The sequence below is a fragment of the Aythya ferina genome (assembly GCF_964211825.1).
Source record: "Aythya ferina genome assembly, chromosome: 4".
NCBI classification, from domain to species: domain Eukaryota; kingdom Metazoa; phylum Chordata; class Aves; order Anseriformes; family Anatidae; genus Aythya; species Aythya ferina.
In genome coordinates this window covers 6,383,082-6,409,188 of record NC_140300.1, presented here as the reverse complement: position 1 = coordinate 6,409,188, position 26,107 = coordinate 6,383,082, and the positions used below count along the sequence as shown (strand labels likewise).

The 26,107-nt window shown below is 52.8% G+C and overlaps 1 protein-coding gene across 1 annotated transcript; it reads left to right on the top strand.

The window, feature by feature from the left end:
- Positions 1-5,037: 5,037 nt before the first annotated feature.
- Positions 5,038-25,882, top strand: ATOH8 (atonal bHLH transcription factor 8). Its single transcript, XM_084518826.1, has 3 exons — positions 5,038-5,711; positions 16,606-16,797; positions 24,314-25,882. Exons 1-3 carry the CDS (start codon positions 5,271-5,273, stop codon positions 24,317-24,319), a joined length of 639 nt encoding a protein of 212 aa, XP_084374952.1. The 5' UTR covers positions 5,038-5,270; the 3' UTR covers positions 24,320-25,882.
- The last annotated feature ends 225 nt before the right edge of the window (positions 25,883-26,107 follow it).

Below are 26,107 nucleotides of genomic sequence, written 5' to 3'. Positions count from 1 at the left end.
TCTATAGTGGAGTGCATCCAAGCCAATATGTGTGACTGCCAGGCACCCAGCAGCTCCCACCAAGATGTACATTGATGTTCCAGAAAGTCAGATACCTAACCGGGATTCAAAGGTAATAAGGCCAGGGGGGTCCTGAAAGCTGTTCAGTCCAGCTTTCCACACATAAAATAAAATAAAATAAAATAAAATAAAATAAAATAAAATAAAATAAAATAAAATAAAATAAAATAAAATAAAATAAATCATATAGTAAATCCTTCATCAAGTGCAAAGCTTAACCTATAGCTTACATTTTTAAAACCTCTCCAGTTTATGTGTATGCACTCAATACACTTCAAGCAGTGTGGACTCAGTTATCCCTTTAGGTAATATATGGCAAATATTGTTATGTTCAGCATAACTACATAGCTCCTATCACAAGGCTCATCTCTTCTGCCTCTGGATTGCACTTCCTTCTGATAGACTAGAAAGCCACCGGGCAGCAGTGATGTCCTCTTCATGAAGAGGAGAGGAGAGGAGAGGAGAGGAGAGGAGAGGAGAGGAGAGGAGAGGAGAGGAGAGGAGAGGAGAGGAGAGGAGAGGAGAGGAGAGGAGAGGAGAGGAGAGGAGAGGAGAGGAGAGGAGAGGAGAGGAGAGGAGAGGAGAGGAGAGGAGAGGAGAAAGATTAAATTTCATCATTTAGTCTAAGAGAATAAAATAAAGCTGCTGACTGCCATAAGCACTTTTCACTCTGAGTGCATATTGACTGTGTTATGTAAAAAACAAGCATTTAAAAAGAAATACAAAGTTAAGCCAATGACAGATGTGACTCCAGTGCACATTGGGTGTGAATAGTTCTCATTTGTTACCTCATTTCACTATTGTTCCTCAGTTTCATATTATCCAAGAAGACTGTCCTATAATCCTGCCCATGCACATTTGCCAAGTCTCCAAATAGCTTTAAAAAACCCCACTGATGAGAGACCACCAACTTTACGATTTCTTGCAGCTCCCACTGTACGTTTTATGGGTATTTAGCAATGCTTTCCTAATGCTGGAGAAATTTCTCTTCTCTTCATTAGTAATAGATGTGTTTCATCAGCCTTCTCTTACTTTCTCTCTCCTCTCCTGCCCATATTCTCAAATTGCTGACTTTTAAGATGTATTTTTCATAGAACTGTAAAAATAGTATATTTTTTTCCTTTTTTTTTTTTTTTTTTTTTTTTTTTTTTTTTTTTTTTTTTTTTTTCGGATTAGAGACTGGACAAACTTTTAGCCTGCCAAGCCTTTTTTATTTCTTTTTTTTTTCTGTTGTTGTTGTTTAAATACTTCATAATAAAAGAATGTGCTCCTGATGGAATTTTTATTGCAAAAAAAAAAAAAAGTTCTCCCATTCTCCTTTTTTTGTATCTTACACACTTCAAAACACAAACTGAAATTCTATAACCTCCAAGACAGAGGGCTGCTCAAATGCTGCCAACCTAGTAAAGATAATGTCACAGTACGTGGCACAGATGCAAAAGTGAGAGGAAGAAGATTAATGCTGCATCTCCATCTTGCCTGGGTGACTCAACTTTACATTGATATACTCCATGTGCCAATTGCGATCAGACTTCTGTTTTTGCTCTTCTACGGCATTTTAAAACAATTCCTCTTGCCTAAGGAGGTTGCTGGAAAACGTACATGGGAGCACACATTCCTTTTTAACAAGTGCAGAGCCCTCGTTTTTCACAGCAGCTGGAAGCGTGTTCTGGTTTTCAGAGAGCAGAGAGCTGTCACCAGCCACACCACCTTTCAGAAATATTTAAGATGCTTTCCTGGGGACGGTAGCCCACCGCTAGTTCTCCTTCAGCCTTGACTTTGGGGCCATTTCCCCAGCACCCTCCCACAGCAGGTCTGTCCACGTTGCCTATCCTGGGAGCTGAAGACAAGCCCTTCAAACACCCTAAACTGCTAAATCTTGCCATTTAGTCACTGGATTGTTTCTGTCTCCTTTTTTCTATTTATCATTAAAAATACATATATTATGTGAAGACACATTCTAGAGTTTCACAGTCGTGTCTTTCAATGGTATCAGTTTTAGCAGAGGTGTTTCACCCACTGGCAGGAGGCAGAGATCAGTTCAGGACATGGCACTGCAGTGTCAGGGCGAGCTCAATCCCTTACTGGATCCGCACTGGATTTAATCCATGACTTTGAGTAACTCGGTGCCAGATGATGCTGGGATGAGAGGTTAACACATTTCCAGCAATAGTCTGCTCAGATTTTTACCCAGGCCTTGTATGCCCTTCACAGGGGACTGGCAAAGGGTTCGTTTCCTTATTTATTTACCCTTAAGGCAGAGGTAGCAAAGCTGCGTGGCACCCACAGGACTGCTAGGACTGACACTGAGCAGCCAGAAGAAAGGAAAAGTCAGAGGTTTCTCTGCTTCTCACAGCCACAGTCCTCTTCCTCCGCGCTTCTCTCCCACAGGCAGGCGATTCCCTCCATCTGTTTTTTACCTCATGTCATCATTTTGGCACGCAAGTGCCGCGCAGCAGAATGAGCTGCTACATCCGTATGGCACGGAGCAGCCAGCGCCGCGCCCAGGTTTATTTTGTCCCCAAAGCTGTGTCACCCTGGTGGCGTGGCACCAGGCCGTGCTCCTCAGAGCCACAATACCCACACAGCACAGCCCCACTGCTGTGATTTCCACCAGCAATGTGGGCTCTGCGAGCTCAGGAATTGCTGTCCGTCTCCATTACACGTGGCAGGCGTGCCAAAGGGCTCTGGAGCCACTGTGGCTTGCACAGAAGGGCAGGACCCTTGTGCTTGTTTCATGGAAAGCCTAACTTTCAGGTAAATACCATAGCCTGGCAGAAGAGGCTGTGCACACCCTTTCATCCTAAATATTTCTCCATTTGGTGCAGCTTTGAGCAAGCTTCAGTTTCAGCCACACTTTGGTTTCGGCCACCCTAAGGTGAGCAGCAGCAAGGCCATCGGATGCTAACCTGTAAAAGCTAAAGGCAGCAAGGTTCAAAGTTAAAGGAAGTTAAAGGCAGCTTGCACTGCTTTGAGTAGCAGAGTGCAGGCAGGTTCTTGCCCCTGGTGTGTGCTGGTGTGCATGGATGGCAGCTGGCACTGCCACATCCTCTGTGAACGGGGCCAGCCGCAGCCCTGCGTGCCACCCCATGGGACAAGGACCACCAAGTCCTGGTCCATAAACCATGGAGCCCTGATTCAGCCCAGTCCTCTTGTGCTATCCATAACCATGAGGATACTAAAATGAGAGGAGAGGAAGGTCTGACACATGGCTATGTGACCAGGGAGGCACAGGTTTAGGTTTCTTCTTGGAAGCGCTCTGTAATGCAGCCACCACCAACAGAGCCGCTATATAACCAGCACCCAGAAAGAACCCATGCCTAAAGGTCATCAGGAAAAACAAATGGTGCAAATTCCTTTGTTTGGAATGGGCTTCACCTATTTACATCCCAAATGCATTTGATCCACAGAGTCAAGCTAGAACAGCAGGGGATTTTAGGGAGGCAGGATTTAATGGCTGAGACTGAAATTTGGCCAAGGTCTTGGGTTTAATCCTTCTTGTGATAAGAGCCTCAGAATGTTTAACGTAAGCTTCCACTGAAAGCTGGACCTCTTGAACAATGCAGGTAGAGCCTGCTGGCAGGGTTGGTGCCACTGCCACCTAGCAGGACATTTGGGAGAAACCAGGTCAATTATGAATCCTTTTGTTGGCTCCCGTCTTGGAGAGTGAGAGGAGGTCAGAGGAGAAAGATGGAGAAAATGGTCATCGGGGCTTTAGTAGCTGAGGGTCAGGCACTTCTGAGTTCAACTGACTCACCTAAGTCCTTCTACAACAGAAAACCAACCTCGGAAGGTGCCTTGGGCAGAGGATTTCATGGAGGAGGTGGTGTGGCCATCACAGAACCAGGTCTCGGTGTACCTTCTCTGGTGTCTCCCCTTGTTTTGCCAGCTCTGGGGCAGCCTGGCCATGGAAGCACAAAGCAGAGGACCTGAGCCACCAGGCAGAGTTCGTGTTGCTTCATGGACCTCAGCTGGGGCACCAGAAGCTCCCCCTGCTCCCCCCACGCATGTGCCATGGAGGAGGGCTAGGAACCAACATCCCTTTTCCAGCAGGGAATTCAAACATCTCACAGCTTACAGCCCATTGATTCTCAATATGACACAATCTCTGGGGACTCCAAGTGACTGGAAAACAGAAGCCATGTGCCCAGATAGTGCAGAGACCCCTAAAAATGCCAGAGGACCTCCTGAGGTCCCTTCCTACTCACATTTTCCTACACTCCTGTGGCACACAGCTCATCCCCAGCTCTGCCACTGCTCTGTCGGAGACCCCAGGCAAGCCCCTGCTCTTTCCATCCCTCTCCCACCCCATCCCTGCCACCCCGGGGCTGCTTCCCCCCTCCAGGAGACTTAGGGGGGACTGGAGCCAGCGGCATTTCCCCCCCTCGTCGCGGCTGCCTTGTTCTTCCTGAGGGAGAGTAATTCTCCCAGGAGGATCTGGAGTCGGTAGCAGAGCGGTAACCGAAGGAGGGAGGTTTTTGGGGGAGGCACGAAGGGCAAAGGGGCGAAGGGAGAGGACCGGGAGGGCGCTGGAGCCTCCCCCGCTCCCCATCCCGCCGCGCACGGCTGGGAAGGCGGCGTGAAGCCGGGCACCCCCCGGCTCGCAGCTCGGGATTTCGGTGAGGGGAACGAGCTTTAGGAAGGGAAAAGTGTGTGTGTGTGTAGTGGGGGGGTGTCGGCAAGCAAAGCAAATCCCCGATTTCCCCGGGGAGGGAGAGGGGTGAGGAAAAAAATTAAATAAATAAACCGCAGAGCGCGCACGGTGTGGGTCGCGGCGAGGCTCCGGGGGGCAGGATTTCTCTTCCATCGCCTGGAAGGGCGAGATTAAAGAAGAAAGTGGGAGTGGGGTGGGAGGGAAGGGAAGGGAAGAGGGGGGGGGATGAACAAAGGAGATTGGCAGCACAGCTGTTTTGGGAAGAGAAAAAAAAAAAAAAAAAAAAAAAAAAAGCCAGCCTTCCTGTTTCTTTAAAGCCGCTCATCTGCGCCGCGGCGGCGGCGGCGGGCCGGCTGCCGGCGCTGCGAGAGGACAGCCAGCCAGCCAGCCGGACAGACAGACGGACAGAGCCGGGGCTCCCCTGCCCGCCGAGCCCGAGGGGGGAGCAGATGGGAGGCTGGAGGCACGGGGAGGCAGCGGCCCCGGGAGCGGAGCGGTGAGGCTCAACCTTGCGGCTCCCCCCGACCCCGACCTCCCCGAGCCGCCGCCGTGCGCCATGCGGAGCACCCCGCTGAGCGAAGGCGAGCCCTGGCCTCGCCTCTGCCCCTCGGAGCTGGGCTCCCTGAAGCGGCTGAGGCGCAAGCAGCCCAGCTGCAAAAGTTTCCGCGTCCAGCTTCAAGTGCTGAGCGGCAGGAGGCCGGGGCTCCGAGCCCCCCCGACGCCCCCCGACGCCCCGACGGCCGCTTGGGACCCGCGGGGCGCCGCGCTCCGAGCCGCAGCCTCCGCTCCGCCGCCGCCCCCCGCAGCCTCCGCCGCAGCCTCCCGGCCTCCGCCGCCGCCTCCCGCCGCTGCCTCCCCGCGGCCCCGAGCCTCCGAAGCAGCCGGAGTGTCGCCGGAGATCAAAGCCCTGCAGCAGACCCGGCGGCTGCTGGCCAACGCCCGGGAGAGGACCCGGGTGCACACCATCAGCGCCGCCTTCGAGGCGCTGAGGAAGCAGGTACCTGCCGGCCGGCTTGCCCGTCTGTCTGTCTGTCTGTCTGTCCCCGTCGCTGCTGTCCGTCCTGTCGTCCCCAGCCGCTTTCCAGCCCCCTTCGGGGCGCCGCAACCCCCCGGGGAGGGAGGTGGGATGCGGGGGAGAGGCTGGTGTGGGGTGCAGGGGGGGCAGGGAATGCGTGGAAGCCCCAACCTTACTTATATCTATGCTAACAATATGGATAAATAAGGGGTTTTTATTTTGCTTGTGTTCAGAAACTTTGGGACCTTTTCCCCAGAGGCAGGACGGAACAGTGGGAAATGAAATAAACCCCCCCAAAAAACCCTCTCTGAGCAAACAGTGAGGGTGAAGGGAGGCGTGTGCCCAAACTGCGGGTCGGGGTGATGCTCCTGCCCTAGGAGCACGTGGACTCACTAGGTCCCCTATTAGGGTGGGTGGGCTGCCCCCACGTTGATTTTTGCACAGGGTGGCTCGCCCCTAAGGCCCCGTGGGGTTCCCACAGCCACCCCTGAAGCTTTCAGTGTGACAGCTGAGTTAGGCTGGGCTCCCTTCCAGGCTAGTTTCCCGTGATCTTTACTATAGCGCCTGCTTGAAGTGTGTACAGTGCCGGGCTTTCTCCTCGAGAGGTCTTGAAAAACCCTCGTGGGCTCCCGTGAATGAATAATAGGGGCGTTCTCGCTGGCAGGGTGGAGCTTCCGAAAGGTAAACAGTGTTTTGGACAAAATCCCTCCATCCCCATCACCTCCCTGGCACGTGGAAGGCGATGGGGGATCTGGGGAAGGAAGCAAAGCCGTGCCCCGGCGTCAAGGTTCCTGTGCCTTCCCCTTGGGGATAAATCAGTGCCCGACCCCACTAGGGCCCTATAAACCTCTCTGTGGGCAGGCACCCTGCAGCAGCTCACTGCTGGCCGAGGATCTGCTCTCAGGCTGCAAACCCAGCCGTGCCGGCTGTGCCGCCAGCTGCCAGCAGGACTGATCCAGGTGCTCGGGAAGGAGGAGATGTGCAGGGCTTGGAGGGCTGCAGATGCATCTTGGGGAGATGCTGAGCATCAGATATCCCAGGCTGGTCCAGTGGGGGCAGCTCTGCAGGCGGGGGCTCACAGACCCCCACGGGCAGGTTTATGGCTACTGTCTTCCAGCTTTGACCCTATTCCCAGAGTCTGCTCGCTTTAGGGCTCAGCCCTGCTTGTTCCCATCTCATTTTCTCTCCGGGATGCCTCCAGCCCATCCCAGTGACCGCTGGGTGGCTGCACCCCGAGGATTAATCCTGCCCCAGCACCCAGCTCTGCAAGCTTTGCAGCTCCCACCTGGCAGGCAGCGCAGGCTGGGGCCGTGTGTCAGGACGAGCATCTGAATCAGAGCAGATTTAATCACCACATGGCGCTGGGATCTGACAGCTTCTGCTGTAATCGCAGCACTCCAGGACGTGCTGGGTGCTGTACCTCCAGCGCTCAGAGACTGCCCCTTGTAAATGCAGGCTCCAGGCTGGATGGATTTCGTTTTTGTAAGCCGCTTCCCTCTCTCGGTTGTTTGGCGACTGCGTGAAACGCGCTTGGAAGTGTCAGTCTAATTCTCCATGGACAGCCATCTACACCACCAAAACCGCAAGGGGAAGTAGCACTGATTTCCCAAATCACTGGCAATCTTGTTCTAGGCTGAGCCTCAAGCGCAAGTCAGGCAAGCAACAAATTAAAGCCGCGCTCTTTTGGGAAATGGGCAACTCTTGAAAAGCCTCAGATTCCTGGCCTTGGCCCTGTCTCCATAAATCATTTCAGCCCTGGACTCAGCTGGGAGCCCAAAGAGCCCGGAGAACAAGTTGCTGTCCTCTCTTCCCATGAAAGCCGGTCTCCAGGGGTCGGCACCGGAGCACAGTGGCGGGGCTGTGCTCGCCCTGCGGAGAGAAAGCGATCATTCTCCAGGAAACCTCCGCTGCGAGGCTTTCCGAGCGGTTTGCTGAGGGGTGGGCTGGCCGTCCTGGCCGGGAGGGTGACATTTGGATTCATTTCTGGCCGGGCTGCCAGCAGCGGCGTGCTTGGTGCCGTGCGTGACATCAGGTGACAGGCAGCAGCCTCGCACGCCCGCGTGGTGCTGGCTTGTCACTCAAACCATCCGCGCCCGCAGCGAGGTTTTGGGGAGCGGGTCAGAGCCGGGGACGTTGCTTTCTGCCACCTCTCAGCCAGCGGGGCTGTGAAGTGAGAGCACAGAAAGGGTCGTTTTGGGAGATGAACGCCCAAGGGGGGCTTTTCTTGCTGTCTTTTCACACCCCCAGGTGTGCAAAAAGCCTTCAGCCCTGCGCAGGATGAAATCCCCACATGCTGTCAACCAGCGAGGCTGCACGCAGAGCTCGCTTTGCTTCTCCTTCTTCAATTCTTCCTCCGTCCCTTCCTTGTCAGCACGGATCAGGCTCTTAAGCAGCTGGGAGCCTTTTCCTGAGGCTCTGAAACCGATACGTCCCCGCAGAGCGCCGAGGAGCGCAGCGGCTGCGTGCGGCCAGCCCCATGCCCCTTCCCGGGACAGGGATTGGGGTGCGGGATCCCGCAGCACCCAGCACCCCCAGGGACCTCGTCCCTTTCCCCACCCTGCTGCAAAAGGTGAAACCCAAATCAGGATCGGGCCCACTATGGGCAAGCTGCAGGGTGTCTGACCATGCCAGGCGAGGAGGAGGAGGAGGAGGAAGGGCAAGGCATCATCACAGCACAATGCCCTCTCCTCCCGACCCCAAAACGAGTGGCTGGCATGCAGCGTGCCGGGCAGACAGGCGGCAGCAGCATCCCCGTGTGCTGCAGCTGTGTACATATGGCACACGTGTCTCGGCTCGCCTGGGCTGGCTCCCCAGATGGCAGGAGGCTTCTTGTTGTTGTCCTCGTTTATGGTGGAGGGGGAGCCGACCGCAGTCGTTTCACACAAGGAGGGACTGATCCAGCCGTGCTGCTGAGCCCGTAGCTGTCCCTGGCTCGCCTCAGAGGTGGGAGATGAGATGGATGGGTGGCTGCCAGCTCCAGAAGGCAGAGCCTGCTGTTGGGACACATGTGCCATGGCCACTGTCCTCACATCTTTGTGTCATGGCCACCAGGAACCAGGATCTCTCACCATAAGGGTCACGATGCAGGACCAAAGTGCTCCTGAGATGCAGCCCCTTCTCAGTCCTCGCACTGGTGACCTTCAGATCTCAGCCTGGAGATGGTTTTGCTCCCTGAATCCCCCAGGTGTCATTTCTCAAGGTCTTCTGCTGGTGGAGGATCCAAGGCTGACAACATGCTTCCCTATGGAAAACACCGCCTCACTGTATGCCTGCTCCAAAACACCTCAAAAAGAGTGGAGACACCTCTCCGAGCACCCCTCCTGGGTGCTGCCCCTACTCCTCCGTTCACCTCCTTGGATATCCATGCAGGCACTGCCCTGCAGGCTCCTGCACCGTGTCCTGGAGGTCTCCCCACCACCAGAACCCTTCCCCCAGCACCTCGCACGCGCCAGGGTCGCACTCACGCTTCTCAGCTGTGCCGACAGACCCTAAGGTGGCAGCAAACTCTCCCTTGGTGGATGGAGACAACTGCAGCAGCCTCTCCGATCTGCTCGCTTGCACATCTGGTTCCTCTCCGGAGCACTGCTGTCCAGCTCCTCCTCGAGAAAGAGCCGGGGTCTGCGCCGGGAGCAAATGTGTCCGCAGACATTTATTTTCCCTTGAAGTGCATCGGCGTTTTCCTAAATCTTTTCACCACTGCATTACCAGGGCTCTCTCCGCTTTAGCAGCTGACAGGCTCGCTCTCTGCACTCTGTGGGCTCTCGGGATATTTTTGAGTTTTATGGGGCTTTTTAGCTGCTGGAGCTGAGTTTTTCCCCGAGTAGCATCCTTTCACTTGGAGCTGCTGGCATGCATGTGACTGCTGTGGCTTGTAGTTAAATCGGGGCAGAAAAGACCCCGCTAGCTCCCACCAGGAGCCTGGAGGGACATCAGGAGCAGCAGCCCCAAGGCTATGGGGTGGTGCTGGTGCAAGCCATCTGCAGGGGGTTGCAGGAGCATGCTGGGCACTAAATGCAGGCAGGACCTGTGGCTTGAGCAGCGCCTTCACCACAAGCCCACGGAGCCTGAGACTGTTTTGGGGATGCATCATCATGTACTCACCGCTCCCCCCGTGATCCCTCATGCCTTGCCATCGTTAACCGGGGTGGCTCGGTGACTGGAGCCAGCCCAGAGGGATGCTGCTGTTATTTAGAGCGTGGTCGGGGCAGAGTGGGCAGGCACTGGGGTTTAACAGCCACAACAGATGACAAAATACTGGCCTGGAGCAATGCACGGAGAGAGAAAAAAAGGGAGAGCCCAGACAAAAGGACAAAACTCCTGAAAACAATGCCTGCATGTCACCAAGGAGGAGGCCTGTTTGCTCCCTTTGCTGATTTTATCCTCTGATACAAACCCCGTTGCTGTCGGGAGGTATTTGCTCTGCCTGCCACCGCCACCCCGCGTTAACCTCTATGTTTTCTTACGGCTCCCACTGAAATCGGAGGAAGGAGCCTGCTTTCCTCCAGCGGGCTTCGCGTCCAGCCCCTGCTCCCGGCCTTCAGCCACTCTCAAATTACTCTCCAGGCTGCAGGCCCGGTGGTGGGGAGGTGGGATGCTACCCTGCAGCACATCCCCCGGGGTCTTTGTCCCTGCCCTGCATCTCCTTGGCCCCATACCTCTGGTTTCACAACGCAATGTGTCCCACATCAGTCCCAGTTTGCTCTGCTGGGGACAAGGGAGCAAGAAAACCCCAGCTCTGGCTGGTGGCCGCAGCTTTGGTGGAGCTTGGTCTCCTCTTCCCCAGCAGAATTTGGCCCATTCAGAGGCAGAGGTGACAGCCACCCTGCTAAAATGTCACCTGATGAGGTTTTCCCCATTTGGGGTGGCCCCTTCTGGAGGAGATTTGCTGTGCCCCATAGCCCCAAGCTCTCTCCTGTGATACCTTTCTGGGTAGTTATTATTTTGGGAGGTGGTTCAGAGCGCCTCCAGTAAGGTGAGGCTTTGCTGCAGTGTGATATTATTCATGTGTGACGCTGAGGGTTTGTGCTGCCTGCTCCAAGGATGTGCAGGAAGCTCTCAGGGTGTAAAACATCCTGGGACGGTGCCGGAGGACCATCCAAGCCAGAGCGGAGCCAGGCCCAGGGCAGCGTTAACCAGACTGCTGTTTGGAAGGGATCCCTGGGGTGAACTCACCCAGCACCACACCTAGGTTTTGTTTGGAGGAAGGCAATTCATTCGCTCCAAGGAGTGAACTCATGTTCCTGCAATGCGAGCGCCGGGGGAGCCAGGGGCTGGGAGCGAACCAGGAGCGTGGTTATTTCACCGCCCGGACCCACCCGAGAGGAGCAGGCGCCTGGGTTGGGGCCGGTGCTGCCGCCCGAGCGATGCTGCTTTTGTTCTTGCTGACGTTTTTCAGCTCGCTTTGGCCGCCGGGTGCTTCACTGGTGGCAGGGAGACAAAGCCTCCCACACCGACGGCACAAAATAGCTGCCCGTCGCTGGCCGAAATAAGGAGCTGCGGAGCACCCGACGCCGCGACGCCCACGGGACTTGGGGCTTGGGACCTCATCCAAGGCCGCTCCCCTGCAGGCTGTGCCATTTACCCACAGAGCTCACAGGATCAGGCCTGCTGGGTGCAAAGCTCTGCTTTGAAGGGGCCCTGAAGGTCCTGCTCGGTGCAGCAGACATCAGTGGCGGCTTCTTCCGTGGGCAGGAGGAGTAGTGTTTGGGGAAGACCCTGTCCGGGAGCTGTACATCACAGGAGGTGTATGATGAGCCCATGGGATCACGGTTCATCCTCTGGGGTGTTGTTCAGAGGCTCTCATGGGTCCTGGCTTTCGGCACTTCACAGGATTTGTTTCACGGGCTGCTTCCCTGGTGTGGTGACTGTGACCACCAAATCCACCCACGGAGAGCCCGCTGTGCCGGGGGGGGACCGGCACGAGCACCCACATGCGTTCACCCCCAACCCACACAGAGAGAAAAATACCTGCTCCAAACCTACTCCAGGAAGTAACATGACTCGAAACCAAGCGGTGATGCTCTGCACAAGGCCTTCAGCCTTTAATTGAGGCTGTAAATCTCTCCTCCTCCTCCCAGTAGCTCCGCAGACGCCAGCCCTGCAGAGGTGACAGAGGCAGGAGAAGCTCCCGCAGTCCCAACCTGCCACATGTCCCTGAGGTGCCTTCACCCCAGCAAACATCCAGCTCATCCCAGGGTGGAAGGAGCAATGTGAGAACGTCAGGACTATGAAGCACCGGACATTTATGTGAACCTTCTGGAAATATTTTTGGCACACGGCGCCGCACAGACAATGAGGCAGTGAAGTTGCGCTGCGTGCTCCGAAAGGATGGGAGGAAGAGGCAGCCAAATTCTCTCCCTGGCAGGGGGGGGGGGGGGGCTGACATGTTTTAACTCCCAGTGTAAAGACAAAACAGATGAATTAGAGGGCAGGTAGATTCAGCAGCTTACGGCGTGCTGTGGAGGAGCCGGCTGTCAGGAGGGCTTAGCTCACGGCATGCTGCAGGCGTTCGTCTGCCTCCCTGTCCCCCCTGCTGCAGCCCAGGGGCCGAATTCCCCCGGAATTCCCAACCTCATCCCTCCGGCTCCTCTCCTGTGCCCTGGGTGGGAATCGACTCTGTCTCGTGTCTCTGGTGGACGACAGTGAAGTGCCTGGCAGATGGCCCGTGGACTTCAAAGGGAGCATCTCTGGGCTTCTGAGGGCACCGCCTCTGATCGCAGACGTCAAGGATGGAAGAGACCTGTTAGGTCACATCCCGTCCCATCTTCCTGCCAAAAATAAAAGAGCTCTTCTGCTTGGGAATCTGTCTCAAGAGCACACATCTTGTCTTGCTTCAGCCTGATAAAGCTGATAAGGCCCCTGAGGCTGCAGAGCCCCACTGCCGTGACCAGCGGGCATCTTCTGGTCCCTCCTGGTCTCCCAAAGCCGAGGAAGGTGCCAGCATCCCTTCCTTGCTAGCAGACGGCTGCATTCCTTCGGATCAGTGTGAAATTTCAGTTGCAGCCCCTTCCTAATTCCTTTTAATCATCACAAATATTGCGGGCAGGACGGTGAGCTGCGCTGCTGAAAATCTATGAGGTCAAATTAGGGAAACGATTTAATTAACAGCAGGGGAACCCGAGCTCTCCCCTGCTTCCCCCTGGCTCCGAGCAAACCCTCTCAGCTCCCATCTTCACAGCTCTCCCTGTCGGGCTCTGACGTGATGAGCAGGGGAGGAAGGCAGGAGGGAAGGGCTCGTCAGTCCCCAGGAGCATGGCAGACACCTGCCCGTGATGAAGACCCCCATAGCTCAGGTCCCTTGGGAGCTGGGAGGGTGGTACCTGCGTGTCCATGCTGACCTCAGGCATTTTTTTTCCTGTTTCAAATACACTCAGTCTGTTTTGGGTTGAATTTTGAAGATTTCTTGGCATCCAGGTGTGTCACTGACACCCTTCGCTCAACCTGAGCAGAGCTGTCTCCTCCTTGCTGCTGTCTCTGTGCTATTGAAGGGCCCAAACCAAAGTTTGCTTTCTTCACCCCCCCTCCCATACAAACACACACACACTCAGGGAAGCTTAGGATCTGGATCTGAACTAAGTGGCTCATTCCTCTCTCAATTTCCCATGTTTAATTCAAAAGGAAGCATTCAAATGGCAGGAGCCGAGCCAAGACAGGGAGGGTTCCTACAAAACAGTTATTCTAACACCGTTACCATGGCAAAAAAAACTCTTATCTCCTAATGTTCATGCCCTGCACCCATCGCTGTGGTATCTGAGGTGAAACTCTTCCCGTGCACGCATGGGGCAGCTCCAGTTTGGACTTTGCTGCAGCGTGTGGGAAACGGGGTTGTGTAATCCCAGCCGAGGGCTTGGTCAACTCTGTTAACACTGAGGTCTTTTCTTGGAATCTGCAGCAAGCATGCCCCACAAAGCAGTTTGGTTTTGATTTTGTTTCTTCTTTAAATAATAATAATTTTAAAAGGGCAGCACAAAGGAAAAGAGAGCAAAACAGATGAGGGGAATAGGCGCTCGCCTGGCTTCTCGTGTTATAACTGGACAGCGTCTGTGCATCAGCCTCAAGGACTTCGTGGTCTCTTTTCCTTCCACTTGATTTAACTTCCTCCTTGCTCTAATTCTGAAATTATTCCCACATTTCACTGAATCTTTCCATTTTAGTTTCCGCCTTGCTTTGGTCTTCCCCGCTGCCGTTTGATCTGGGATCTCCACTGCTCTTGCTACATCAGTGTCGAAAGAGGCTCGGGTGTTTCTGCTGCCCGAAGCAGTGCTTTCAAAATAACCCTCAGCTTATTGCATCTGGGGCCAGGTATGGCCATCTGAAGGCAGATGAGATGTTCCTCTCAGTGTTAGTGTTAGCAGCAGAGGTTTCTGCTCCATGCAAATGCCACTTGAGGCCACAGCAGTGGTGGCACTGGGTATTCCCTGAGGATAAACAGATTCCTGGCCTCCTCAGGGGTATCAGTAGGAGATTATACATACAGAAAAAGACCCTTTGAAGCTTGTTAGCTTGTTTCTGGAGAGCTCAGCTACTGCTGGGGACCTCGGCTGTATCACAAATGGCCCACGGGGTCAGTGGCATTCTTCCATTAAAATCCTCGTGCTCATGGATAAGGGTGACCCAGCTGGTATGTAGCTGTTTGGATTTCCGTAAGCGTTATGACAGAGCTCCTCCCTTCAAGTGGCTGGAGAAATTAAGCAGCTCGGACTCTCCTGTGGATGATCAGGAATTGGTGGAAGGGCAGGGAACATTGGTAGGGAAATAGGGCTGTCACGGGTGGGTGAAACAGATCCTGGCTTGGCACTTAGTGGGGATGGAGACCCCAAAGGTCCCCCTGCTTGAAGCTGTGTCTATGTGTCAGTGTGTTTAAGTGAGCAGAGAGATGGGATATTTGCTGGCAATGCTCAGCAAAGGTATCGATGTTTGTTGGGGGCAGCAAGGATGAGAAGAGCTACAGAAGGACCGTATGACTCTGAGTGACCAGGCAATACGTGACAGGTGAAGTGGTGTAGATCTAAAATGATGAGCAAAGGAAAAAACATACCAGATTTCCATGTGAAATGATAGCCTCTGAGCAGATCAGGAGTGATCAGAAAAGGAATAGAAAATAAAGCAGAGAACATCAGCATCTGTTAGATAAACACGCAGAGCACCCACAACATGAATACTGCGTGTGGTTCTGGTCCTCCCAGCTCCAAAAGGACACGACAGCACTAGGGCAGGTTCAGGGGAGAGCAACGAGAGTGCTCAGGGGTATGGGATGGCTTCCACACGACAGTCAGCTAAGGAGGTTAGGTCTTCTCCTTTGGAAAAGGGGCAGGAGAGATGATGGAGGACTGAAAATGTGAGTGTTGTGGTGGGGATGAACCAGTTGTTCTCTCTTCTCGTACAAGAACTGGGGGAGCTGAGGTGAAGACAGTGGGAGCTGAGTTCAAACAAGCAAAAGGAGGGCTGTGTTATTAGGAAGGGGGAGGAAACTTTGCAAGAGGGTGTTGTGGGTGCTAAAAAGTGTCAGGGGTTCAACTTACTCGATCAAATTCATCAACTTTTGTGGGTTGCTAATACAGAGGAAGCTCATCTAGCTGGGTTCGTGGAGCCGGCATTGGTTGGAGCCTGGGAAATATTTGAGGAAATACTATGTTTGAGCTGTTCTGCCCTTCCCTTGGCATCTGTGTGTGGCTGCTGTGGGGTTAGTGGAGGGGCAGAGCCTACCTTACCTTACCTGAAGTCAGGGACGTGGCTCCAGGGATGAGCCTGGCAGAGCAAAGAGAAGCTCAGGCGTGAGTGAGGCAGGAGGCATTAAAAACCTCCAGCCGTAAGCAGAGCGTGACACCCTAGAGGGATGAGGAGGATGGAAGCTGGAATGGAGGCAGATGGTGGAGGGACACCCGGCCATTCCGGTGATTGATGTCGTATGAAAACTTAGATTGACGGGCGCTCGGACAGCTCGGACGGCTAGGATGGATTTCAGATAAACGCCCGGCTCCAGTTTCCCGTAGGCAATAGACTCTTGTGCATTAAAGGCTGAATGACCTTTAGCAATTTTGCAAACTAGCGGAGGGGGCCCCAGGCCTATTTGAGCTCGGAAGATTTCTCTTAAAGCTGGACACGTCGAAGTTGCGTGCCTGAAATTGAGCGCACATGTAGCGCTCTGCTGGATCGTGATCTAAAGGCAATCAAACCTTCTGCAGCAGAAAACGTACACCGTGCATTTATTTAGACACATGCTGTTTAGTTTGAATCGTTTGAATGTTTCACATTACGCTAAAAATCTTCAAGGGTAAAGAGGTAACTTGCATCAGATATCGCGAGGGTCCTTCCAGAGGGGCAACGTGACGGGTGCTTCGGCAGATGCTCAGCGTGGGGCGGCAGGGGAGGAATTGCAGAGCAGATCTGGAAGCTGTAACCAGCGCTGTCTGAGCACGAAAGCACCAGGTCATGACACGTGTCCCTTATGCCACTATTGCTACCTTATTCCACCGGGCCCCGATGGCTTTGTAGCCACTCAGTTACTCAGGGCGAGTAACGCGGTGCAAACAAGGGGCAGACACGGGGGTCTGAGGTTTCCAAAAAAAACCAGGGTCTGGCCTCTGAAAAGCCAGCCGAGGGACAGGCAGGCGTCGTGGGCCGTATCCTGCCGTGGCGTGTTCAGCAGAACTGCCCCGCTGAAATCAAGAGGGATCGTGCTGCTCCGTTCCCGCGGAGATCAGCGGGGGAGTTCTTCTGCAAAACCTGTTGGGACCATATGGCCGCGTATCAGCAGAGCTCCTATTTGTGTTAAAAGCTGCAAAGAAAATAACCTACAGTTGTTTTGTCATGCTTTGAGCGAGGTATTTTGTTTATCTGGCCTAATTTTTTTTTCTTTCCCTGTTACCCTTTCTAGGTTCCCTGCTATTCTTATGGTCAAAAGTTGTCCAAACTGGCCATCTTGAGAATAGCCTGTAACTATATCCTTTCCCTGGCCAGACTAGCAGACCTGGATTACAGCGCTGACCACAGTAACATGAGCTTCTCTGAATGCGTGGAGCAGTGCACTAGGACCTTACAAGCAGAAGGAAGATCTAAAAAAAGGAAGGTATGTTACAGCCTCCCCCCGCCCCCCAAATAACGGTAAAAGTTACAAAAGAAGGGGAAAAAAAAAAAAAAAGAAATCCAAAGAGATTTCCTTCCTTTCTCAGCCTTTGAAATTTCCCCCGCTCTTTATTCCCCGTCTTTCTCCCACTTCTCAGCTCTCGCTTTTTCTCCTCTGTCTGATCTCGCAATAACTGCATTCTTCTCTAATCAAAAGCTTTGCTCTCCTCCCCGTGCTCCGCGCCGGGCTCTTCCTCTCGTTAGTCACCCGGCGCGTTTTAACGCGGGCATGATCCTATTAGCGTTGTCTTGTGGCGGTTATTTGTTAAAAGAAACCAGCCGCCAGCCGCCTGTTGGAGAGCACAAAACGCCATCGCCCAGCTGTGTTTTCTGTTTGGTTTAATCCAACACTTATCTCTGCAAAAATTGCCCGACAACAGCACCAAAAAAAAAAAAAAAAAAAAAAAAAGGAAAAAAGCAGCTAATGGAGCCATTGGATGTATAAACACATTAGGAAGATGTACGACCTGAAGGACGTGTGGGTATCTTGAGGAAACAAGGCTAAATCTAATTACGCATCGCATTCCTTTAGGTTACTTAACACTGAACCAATTAGGTGAAATCATCATCAAGCTGGGGTAGGAGGAAGCGGAGCGCTCGGCCAGCTTTCCTCTTGGAAAGTGACATGGGTAAATTAAAGGAGTGATTGATGTCTTTGTTCGGGCTTTTATGACAAAAAGAGTTTTGTAAACTCGAATTGAACTTCCCCCTGCTTTCTGGGCTCACTTGTCATGCAGGATAATAAATCAGCGGGACTTTAATGGATGAATGGACAGCCAAGCTGGGGAGCAGGCTCCTTCCCGGTGTCGTTAAGGTCTGCCTCCGATTTGGGCAGGTTTCCTTGGTCTTCCTCTTCTTCAGCCCAACAGATCATCCTGCAGAAGCCCAGTTTATAAATAAACACAATAGCACACTCCCTGCTGCTTCCTCTGCCTGTCCCGGGCCGTGTTTATGCCCCCAGAGCGGCAGTGCCAGGCGAGATGTGCACAGAAAGACGTGGTCCTCCTTGCTTGTGGCCAAGGAGGTGCAGGAGATGGGTCTGGGGATGGCCTGAAACTGGGGGGTCATTGTGGGGTCCCTGGTCTGAAATTGGGAGTCCATGGCACCACGGGCGGTGTTATCCCAGGGACCTGGTGCGGTGCCACCAACCCCAGGGCAGGAGGTGGGAGCTGGGATGTGGATCCCCACATGGGACGTAGGAGAAGGAGGAGGATGAGCATCCTGTATGGCACTCGTAGCGGTAGTAAACCCACTACAGGAAGATCTCAGGGGTGGTTTTCAGGCTTTCGGTGCCCGGTGGGCTGAGACTCATTGTCTTGGCTTATGCGAACCGACGCGAGCTTCAAGACGGAAAACTCCGAGCCAGATTTCAGACGGCTCCAAATCCCAGGGTGTTCACATCTGAGGGTTAGGGCTGGGCCCACCCTTAATTAAAAAAATAAATTAAGAATGAAAATCCTTCCATTTATGGCGTTTGCTCTCTACAGTTCTCTCCGAAGTGTGTGCGTGGAGAAAAGCCCCGAGCCTACCGAGAGCATATGAACAATGAAATTCTCACGGGGCACCGGCCGTGCTGCCTCCATGCAGGCCACCACCAGCCCCAGAAACAGCGTCACCAGCAGGCAATCTGCATTTTCTTCTCATCCTTCAAGGATGTCCATCCTCACCCTTCTCCAAAGACCCTCTCCTAAAGGAAATCTGGGCTTTGGCCCCAAGGGAGGATCCCGGTCCTGACTCTGCCTTGCTTTTCTTTCTGGAAAGGGTCTTGCAAATGTATTTCTGACATATAGGAAAGTCTGAGCTGAGGATTGTCTGGGCAGCCCAAGAGCCTGTGGATTACCCTTGCTGATAGGAGTCATTTTATTTTAAACAGAATTTGCCCTGCTGAGGGCAAGAGCATGTTCAGTTGAAGGTGAAGCCAAAACCAGTAGGCATCATGGAGGAACCCCAAGCAGTCAGCAAGTCCCAGGAGAGAGAAAATGCAAAGCCAGGGTTGAGAGGACGCCCCTTAAGGTATCTCCCTTTCTACTTGGAGCCAAGCAATGGATGGCTTAGTGGGCACGAGACTGGGAAAGGCTGATGTCAGGGCAGGGCTATAGATCTGGGATAACTGGGCAGCGAGGATCCGAGCTCTGGATGTCAGGTGGTGTGAAAGGATGTCTCTCCTGGGGGGTCTTGCGCGGGCGGCTGGATGAGGATACAATGGCTTGGCCTGAAATCACCACACACTCATTAATTTGGAAATCGGCACGTTTTTCTAAGCCCTTGTGTGGTTTTAATCAGGTCTCAGAAACCACTGCTCGCTGAGCAGTTCCTCTGAATTATCGACTTTGGGGCTTTTTTTGTTGTTGTTGTTTTTTCCCTTTTTGTTCTGCTTTAAAAATAAAATCCCAGCAAGCCCAAGCGCAGACCTCCGGTGCTTCAGCCGCGCTGCTCCGGTGGCAGCGCCCCGATCCTCTGTCCTCTCCCTCTTGTTGTATCTCTCCTTGCCTCTATCTCCCTCTCTTTCAGCTCCCCGGCAGATCACAGCGTGCTGGGCACCGTGAGCTTTTCACACAAAAAAGTAGCTGGTTGGAGTTTGTTTTGGCAGGCTGGGGCTCCAGATGTTGCATTTGCTGGATGGCGTGTCGCCTTGTGCTTTGTTTTTTGAGGCCGAATTATCTGCTATCCCTAACATTAGGTTGCTGTGCAGACTGAGCTGCTGTTGCAATAGGAAACTTAATGGATGTTTTTTTTCCCCCCCTCCTTCCACTCCGTTGTGTTAATTAGAAAAGTTGGCGTTAGCCTTTCCAACTATTTTGGCTAAGCAAAAACAAAAAAAATCCCCTTCCCAGTCCTAGCTGCCGGTATAGAGTGATTTAAGTCGTTGCAATTGAGACTTGACCAAGGGTGTTTGGTGATTGGAGATCTCATTTATAAGTGGCCAAGGGGGTAACTGAAGGCCTTCAAATGTCTTTTCCCTAAAAAAAATAAGCTGCATTGAATGGGGGAGGGGGCAGCGGGTTCTGAAGACATTCTTCATTTTTGGTTGGTTATAAAAGTGCTCTGGGCTGAGCCCTGGCCTTCACAGCACAGGCAGGAGTCCCATCACGATGGAGATTTAGGTTGTGGCACCCCCAGCAGAGCCCCAAGTCCTCCTGGGGCTGTGCTCGGGTCCTGTCCCCAGCATCACCCGAATTCGAGCGTGGATTTTGTGGGGCTTCTGCTATGGGACACTGTTCACAGCCCTGTCCCCCGGTGCCCCGCAGGATGGCTGCCTTAACTGGTCTGGTTAGGGTATTTAGGGATCAGGGGTGCAGAGCTGCACTCCCCAGCCCCACAGAGCTCCCTGCCCCATAGCTATGGGGCAGCCCCCACCTCCCCACCAAGCAGCACAACCACAGCCCTTGGGTCAACACGGAGCAGCACCTGACCCCCAACAAACACCCTACGCAAAGCACCCCGTTCCCCACAACAGCCAGAAAACCCCTCCAAGTCAAAATTAAAAATTAAAATTAAAAAAAAAAGCCTCATTTTCCCCCCTAAAAAACCTCCCCTCTTTGCTTTGCACCGGTCGCTCTGCTCGGCAGCAGCGGCGCGGCGTGCATGGGAGCCGAGCCGGAGCGGGGAGGGAGGGCTGGGTGGTTGTGTTGGGTGGTTGTGTGTGTGTTATTTTTTTTTTTTTTTGGCTTCCACCCCCCCCCCTCTTCTCCCCGGCTCTTCTGGCAGTCGCAGACTCCAGATGTTCGGAGCGCGAGCTGGGAAGTCCTGCTGGCGCCACTTGGGGCAGAGGGCAGGGGAAAGGCACGCGAGCTGGAACCCGGAGTACTCAGTCACTGCAGGACTTGGCGCATTCCCCAGCTCGCTGCTGGCACATTCCCCGGCTCTCTCCTGGCCATCTGTTCCAAAAAAACACTTTCAGAACCTCATCATCACTCAGGATACAACACTGCGAGCAGCTGTTAGCAAGGCAGAAGGAAAAAAAAAAAAAAAAAAAAAAAACCATGCGAAAGGTCTCTTTGTGAGAGAGGAAACTGGGTTATGAATAACAGGCGAGCAGTTGGAGCTCAATAAAAGTTTTCGGCTGGAATTTAGTTTCTTGGGTTTTTGAGTCCCCGGGCCTGCGTGTGTGTGGATGCGCACAGACGCAAGGAATTAAAAATTAAAGATGCTATATATATGTGTGTATATATATATATATATATATATTCCCCGATAATTAAATGATATAGGAGCGTACACGGAATGAAAAGCCGCTCTATTTGTTGCAGTCTGTTGCACCGAAATTGCTCACGTTATGTATGTAATTATTGCATTATAGGAAATAGTTATTGTGGTGTTCTGCCATGCCTTGATGCCGCCTCATTGCTACTTTGCTCAGAGCAGATTTCCCACTGTAGGTAACGCTTGTTCCCACTGAAATAAACGTCGGGAGCAGCGCTTTCTGCGGGCGCAGCTACTTGCCAAAGCGAGCAAGTCAGGGGCTGAGGCTGTAAAAGAGAAATGGTAGCGGCAGGCTTCATTCGTATGGCACCGAAACCACTTGCTTGGAGCATATTTTTTCTATAACTCTGCATCAGGATTCAGGGTTTATTTACACAGAGCCTTGAGATAAAGCCACAGCTCCCAGCCCTGCTCTGCGTGGCCTGTCCCAGCTGTCGGTGCTCGTTGTTATTGATCAGCTAATATTGATTATTGCAGCGTGATCGATAAACCCTTGGTGTGGTCCTGTGTGCCGGGGGGGCTGGTGATGAGGTCCATAGCTCCCTTTCTCTGCAGTTTGACTCAGCCGAGGTTCCTCTTTAAAAATAGCTCCCTTTCCCCGCTCACACTTGCAGGCGCGGGCAGGCAGGCAGCCAGCCTGCTTCCCCGGGGAGGAGTTGGACCACAGGAGAGCAGCGACCCTCCCCGTCCGTCTGTCTGTCTGTCTGCCTGCAGGACAGCAGGAGGGTCCCTGAGGAGAGCTGGATCCCCCACGAGTTATCCCTGCCCCGTGCTCGTTGCTCCTGCTTTGAGATGTCCCAAAGAGCAAACGTGGCTGGGGCAGAGGTGGGAGGCTGAGGGCTCCCCGCAGACCAAGCAAATTAACGGGGCTGCGAGGTTTTCCTTGCCAAAGGGGTGTGATGTGGGACCCCACTGCCGCACGACAGCACCAAATCCTTTGCTCCGAGGGGCATCCGAGCAGCTCCAGGGCCTGCCTCCCGTGGTGGGCTCCATGCTGTGTTACCCAGGGTATAGGGCGAGATCTGCCCCGCAGCTATCAGGTAACAGCAGCAAAAGGAAAATGTGACTCGAGGAGCCGGGAGAAGCCCGGGAACAAAGGCTGACTCAATTCCAGCAGTGCTTTGATTTATAGAGATTGAAATGCTCCGGGATGCTGCGAACTCACCAAGGTCATTGGGCCAGTTGTCAAATTCAAGAGCCAGGGGAGTTCTGATTATTAGTTTAAAGCAGACCCCGTTGAATAAATCTGTCTTTGGAGCTCCTGGCTGAACTGGGAGAGGGTGGGGGAGAGGCAAGGCGCCCCTTCCCACCCAGCACACCCCACCATGAACCCCTGGGGACCAATGACACTGCTGAGCTCCTCCAGCACGTCACAGAGGGCTCCCTCCCTCCAGCCTCCATCCCATGTCCCTCATGCCGAGGCTGTGGCACCTCAACCTGCCTTCGGTCACCCCCTCTTTCTCTTCATCTTTCCCAGCTGCAGTATCAGGCAGGATTTATTCAGCATTTTAAAGAGCCCCCAAGGCACCAGAGAGGGAACCGGAGTCCCTCTGACTCCGGTGGCTTTGGATGAGGGCACGAGGCTGCTCCTGCGGGGTAATTCCTTCCTGCAGTGGGAAGGGGTTTGCTCGCCAGGATTGCTGTCCCAGACAGCGACGGGGGATGTGTCTCTCTGCTGGCTTTTACTGTTAAAGAGAGTGTTTGTCGCTTCCCTCCTTTTTCTTCTTTTTCTTTCCATGTGTGATGAATTAACCAGCATTTCTTTTGCAGCTCATTAATATACATCATTTATTGTTGGAAACTCATTTTAGGCATTTCCTAACAAACATTTGCAATACATAAGGCTGTTTATTATTCTCACACCTAACCTTCATTTACCCAAAATCCCAAGTCCCGGTTAATTGGGGCAGTTCTTCCTCCTGCTCAGGGCAGCGCTAGGTAGTGTGTTAGTAAGCAGAGACACCAAATCATTGATGATAATTGCAGTAATGAGCTGAGTTTCTGTATTTGGTGTGTGCCAATTCGCAGGGTGAGCTCATGTTCCCCAGGGTCTGCACTTGGCAGGAGCGGGTGGCAGGGGGGGGCCTTGTGTCCCCCATTCCCCTAACCCAGTGTGGATGCTCACCTGGGATGGGTCATCTCACAAGCGGCAACCCTAATTGTAGTATTAATAAAATAAAACATTGATGTCTTAATAAAACGTTCGTAGATCATAGCACCATCTGGGTTGGAAAAGACCTTCAAGATCTCCAACTCCAACCATCAAGCTGACCTACCGAGTCCCACTACTTTCTACCTTAATGTTACAAAATCCAGTAATGGAAAAGGAGAACGAGTACAGCAACAAGCCAGCTTGAGAAAAAAAAAAATGCTTTTGAGGCCAGCTTTAAGGAGTTTGACCTTTTTAGATGGTCAGCAAGATGACTAGTCTGTCCGGAGAATTGATGACCGTGTCCAAAGGACCGTCAGGGATGCACTGCACCCCAAAAGGCTCTTAAATCCACTGGTGAAAAGCAAGAAACTGTGGTTGGGCTCAGAAAACACGATCTGATTTCCAGTTTCTAAATTCCTCAGTTACTTAAAGGAGGATTTAGGAGCCCACGTGATGAAGGCAGTTTGGCCAACTGCGATGTGACCTCAGGAAAGAGCAGGCCCAGAGGATTTTACTGTGTTTTGAAGTATGCTAACGATTGTTTGTGGGATATTCGCAGGGCTTATTTTAATGTCAGAGGGGGTTTAGATGAGGTTTTCCCTGTCCAGAGCTGCTGCACATTGGAGCTGTGCATTTTCCGGTGGCAGCTGCGAACCTGGCCGTAGCTGTCAGTACTGCATGCAGTTACCCAAACACACCTGCCTCGGCCTCTCCTACAGGCTGAGACGTGGGGATGAATCCAATAACCAAAATACCACCATAAACCCCACCTCCTGCCTGAATCCAGGCTGCCCAGCTCGCTTGCTTTCCCTTTGTAGTGCAGAGATTGACTTCTGAAACTGAAAATGGACCCGGAGGTCTTTTCCAAAGCAGGCGTTGGCCATCATTTCTCATTCCTTGTCCTCTCTTTCTCCCAGTCCCTCTGCTCTATGAACTCTGGCTGAGGTCGTGACACCTACACGGTGATGCTCTACAAGCCAAACTCTTAAAAGCTTGCACTGTGGGTCAGTGAGTCCCAAGGAAACCCCAGCGTGCGTCACCCAGGGTCGTTCGTGCGAGGACGGCACGTGTTCGCTGTTCTGACGATGCCTCTTTCTCTTTCCAGGAGTAATAACCAGGAAGGGAGGGTTCGGAGGAGCTTCCAGCCAGAGTTACATCTGTTCTTGGCAAAGGTTGCATGATCCAGATGAAGACTGCAAGCAGCTTTTTTGCAGAAACCCCTTTTCGAGATGACGATTGGCCAAGGAACTTTCTTCATCTCTGGAACAGAAAGGAAACAAAAAGGACGACGATGCTTCTTATTGTTTTTAAGCCAGCCACCTTTTAGTACGTGCAATTTATTTAGCACTTTTCCCTTTGCTTAACTGGGAAATGTTCCCCTCTCAGCTCATGTGTACAGTCGTTTTTTGTTGTTGTTGTTGCTGTTGTGCCAAAGATTTGATGGAGCTTCTACACTGTGTCTTATTTTTGCCTTAACGCTAAATCCTCGAGCCAAAGAGAAGTCAGAGGCGCCGCTCAGATCGTGGCGAGTGGGCCGGCCAGCTCTCGGGGAATTTTCGGAAATTTTGGGATCCTTCTGCGAGTTCCCTCTTAGTCCTCCCGTCCTGTAGCCCTGCAGCCAGCCTTCAGTGTGGGAGCAAGCTGGGACACAGCACGTGGGGCTTCAGCCCCCAAGTTGTCGCCTTCCTCGGAGCTGCTCCATGCTTCTGCCTCTTTGGTGATTGCCCGACCTTCCGCGGGGCAGCAATACCGACACGCAGTGAGAGCTGAAGCAGGATCTGTGGTGGTGTTTTTCTAATAAAGAAATAAAATGGAAATAAGTAGAAGCTAAGTGCCACGTAAAGCAATAAAGGAAAATCAGAGGGACGTTCAGCTAGGCAGAGCGAAACGCAGCGAGGCGGTTCAGCGGGCGTTTCGGTTTCGTGAAGGCATTTTTTTTCCGTGGGGTTTTCGAGTGGTCAGAAACCCGTGTAATGCAAAGGCATTTGAATCCTATACTGTACCTTTCACTTCAAATTGAAGTAAAAAGAAAGAAAAAAAAATGGAGAAACATTTGCTTGGAGTAAGCAGACTTTATAGGTAAACGCAGTTCGTGTGCAGGACATCTGCTAATGATGGGGGACAGAGCTCTGTGTTCAAGTACAATAAGTTGGGTTTCCAAACCCAGGAGATGAACTCATTTTGTTTCCAGTAAAGGGAAAGGTTGTGTTAGCAAGGCTGGGTTCAAAGCCCAGTTACAGCAGCGTAAATCAAGTACCAGGGGGTCTGAAGCTGGCCCGGAGCTGGGAGGGCACCGCTGAGCATCCTCAGGTGAGCTCCTGCTTCGCTCCTCGGCAAGGCTGGATTTGAGCTCCTCGGAGGCTGCCCGCTGATTTCCCTGTACAAGCAGATGCCCTGAGCAATGTGCAGGGGAATGTCGAGTGTGCCAAAAACCTGAGCTTGCTTGAGCAGCATCTGGAGGCCTGGGAGGGGGACCACGGTGACCCCCCGCTCCCTACCACATCCCCTGCCCAAGGCGGGGAGGAGAGAGGTCCCACTGAGGATGCTCGAGATACCCAGGGCACGCTGGGGATGGCTGTGTCCAGATCCCCAGGTTTTCATATTCCTGCTCACCACCCCCTGCCCTCACCGCTGTTCATTATTAGCAGCCCAATAAAATACATTTTTAGATTGACGTTTGTATTTCTTTCTTAAGCGTGGTTTTTGACCCTTTCTTCCACTGTATACATTAAATACGTCTTTTTAACTTCTAATTGGGAGAGGGGCTGAGTGCACGGACTCGTGCATGGCCACAGGAGCATGGAAAACACTGTGGGGGTGTTCAACCAACAAGGTGCTGGGTTGAAGGTGCATTTACTTTCAAGGGTCATGTTCCTCATGGCACACACAGGTTATGCTG

What these genes read in the sequence shown, in the direction of transcription:
- ATOH8 (XM_084518826.1), top strand. Translation starts at nt 5,271, where the DNA reads ATGCGGAGCACCCCGCTGAGCGAAGGCGAGCCCTGGCCTCGCCTCTGC. An exon ending in TCGAGGCGCTGAGGAAGCAG is followed by an intron (nt 5,712 to 16,605) that starts GTACCTGCCGGC and finishes TACCCTTTCTAG; the next exon opens with GTTCCCTGCTATTCTTATGG.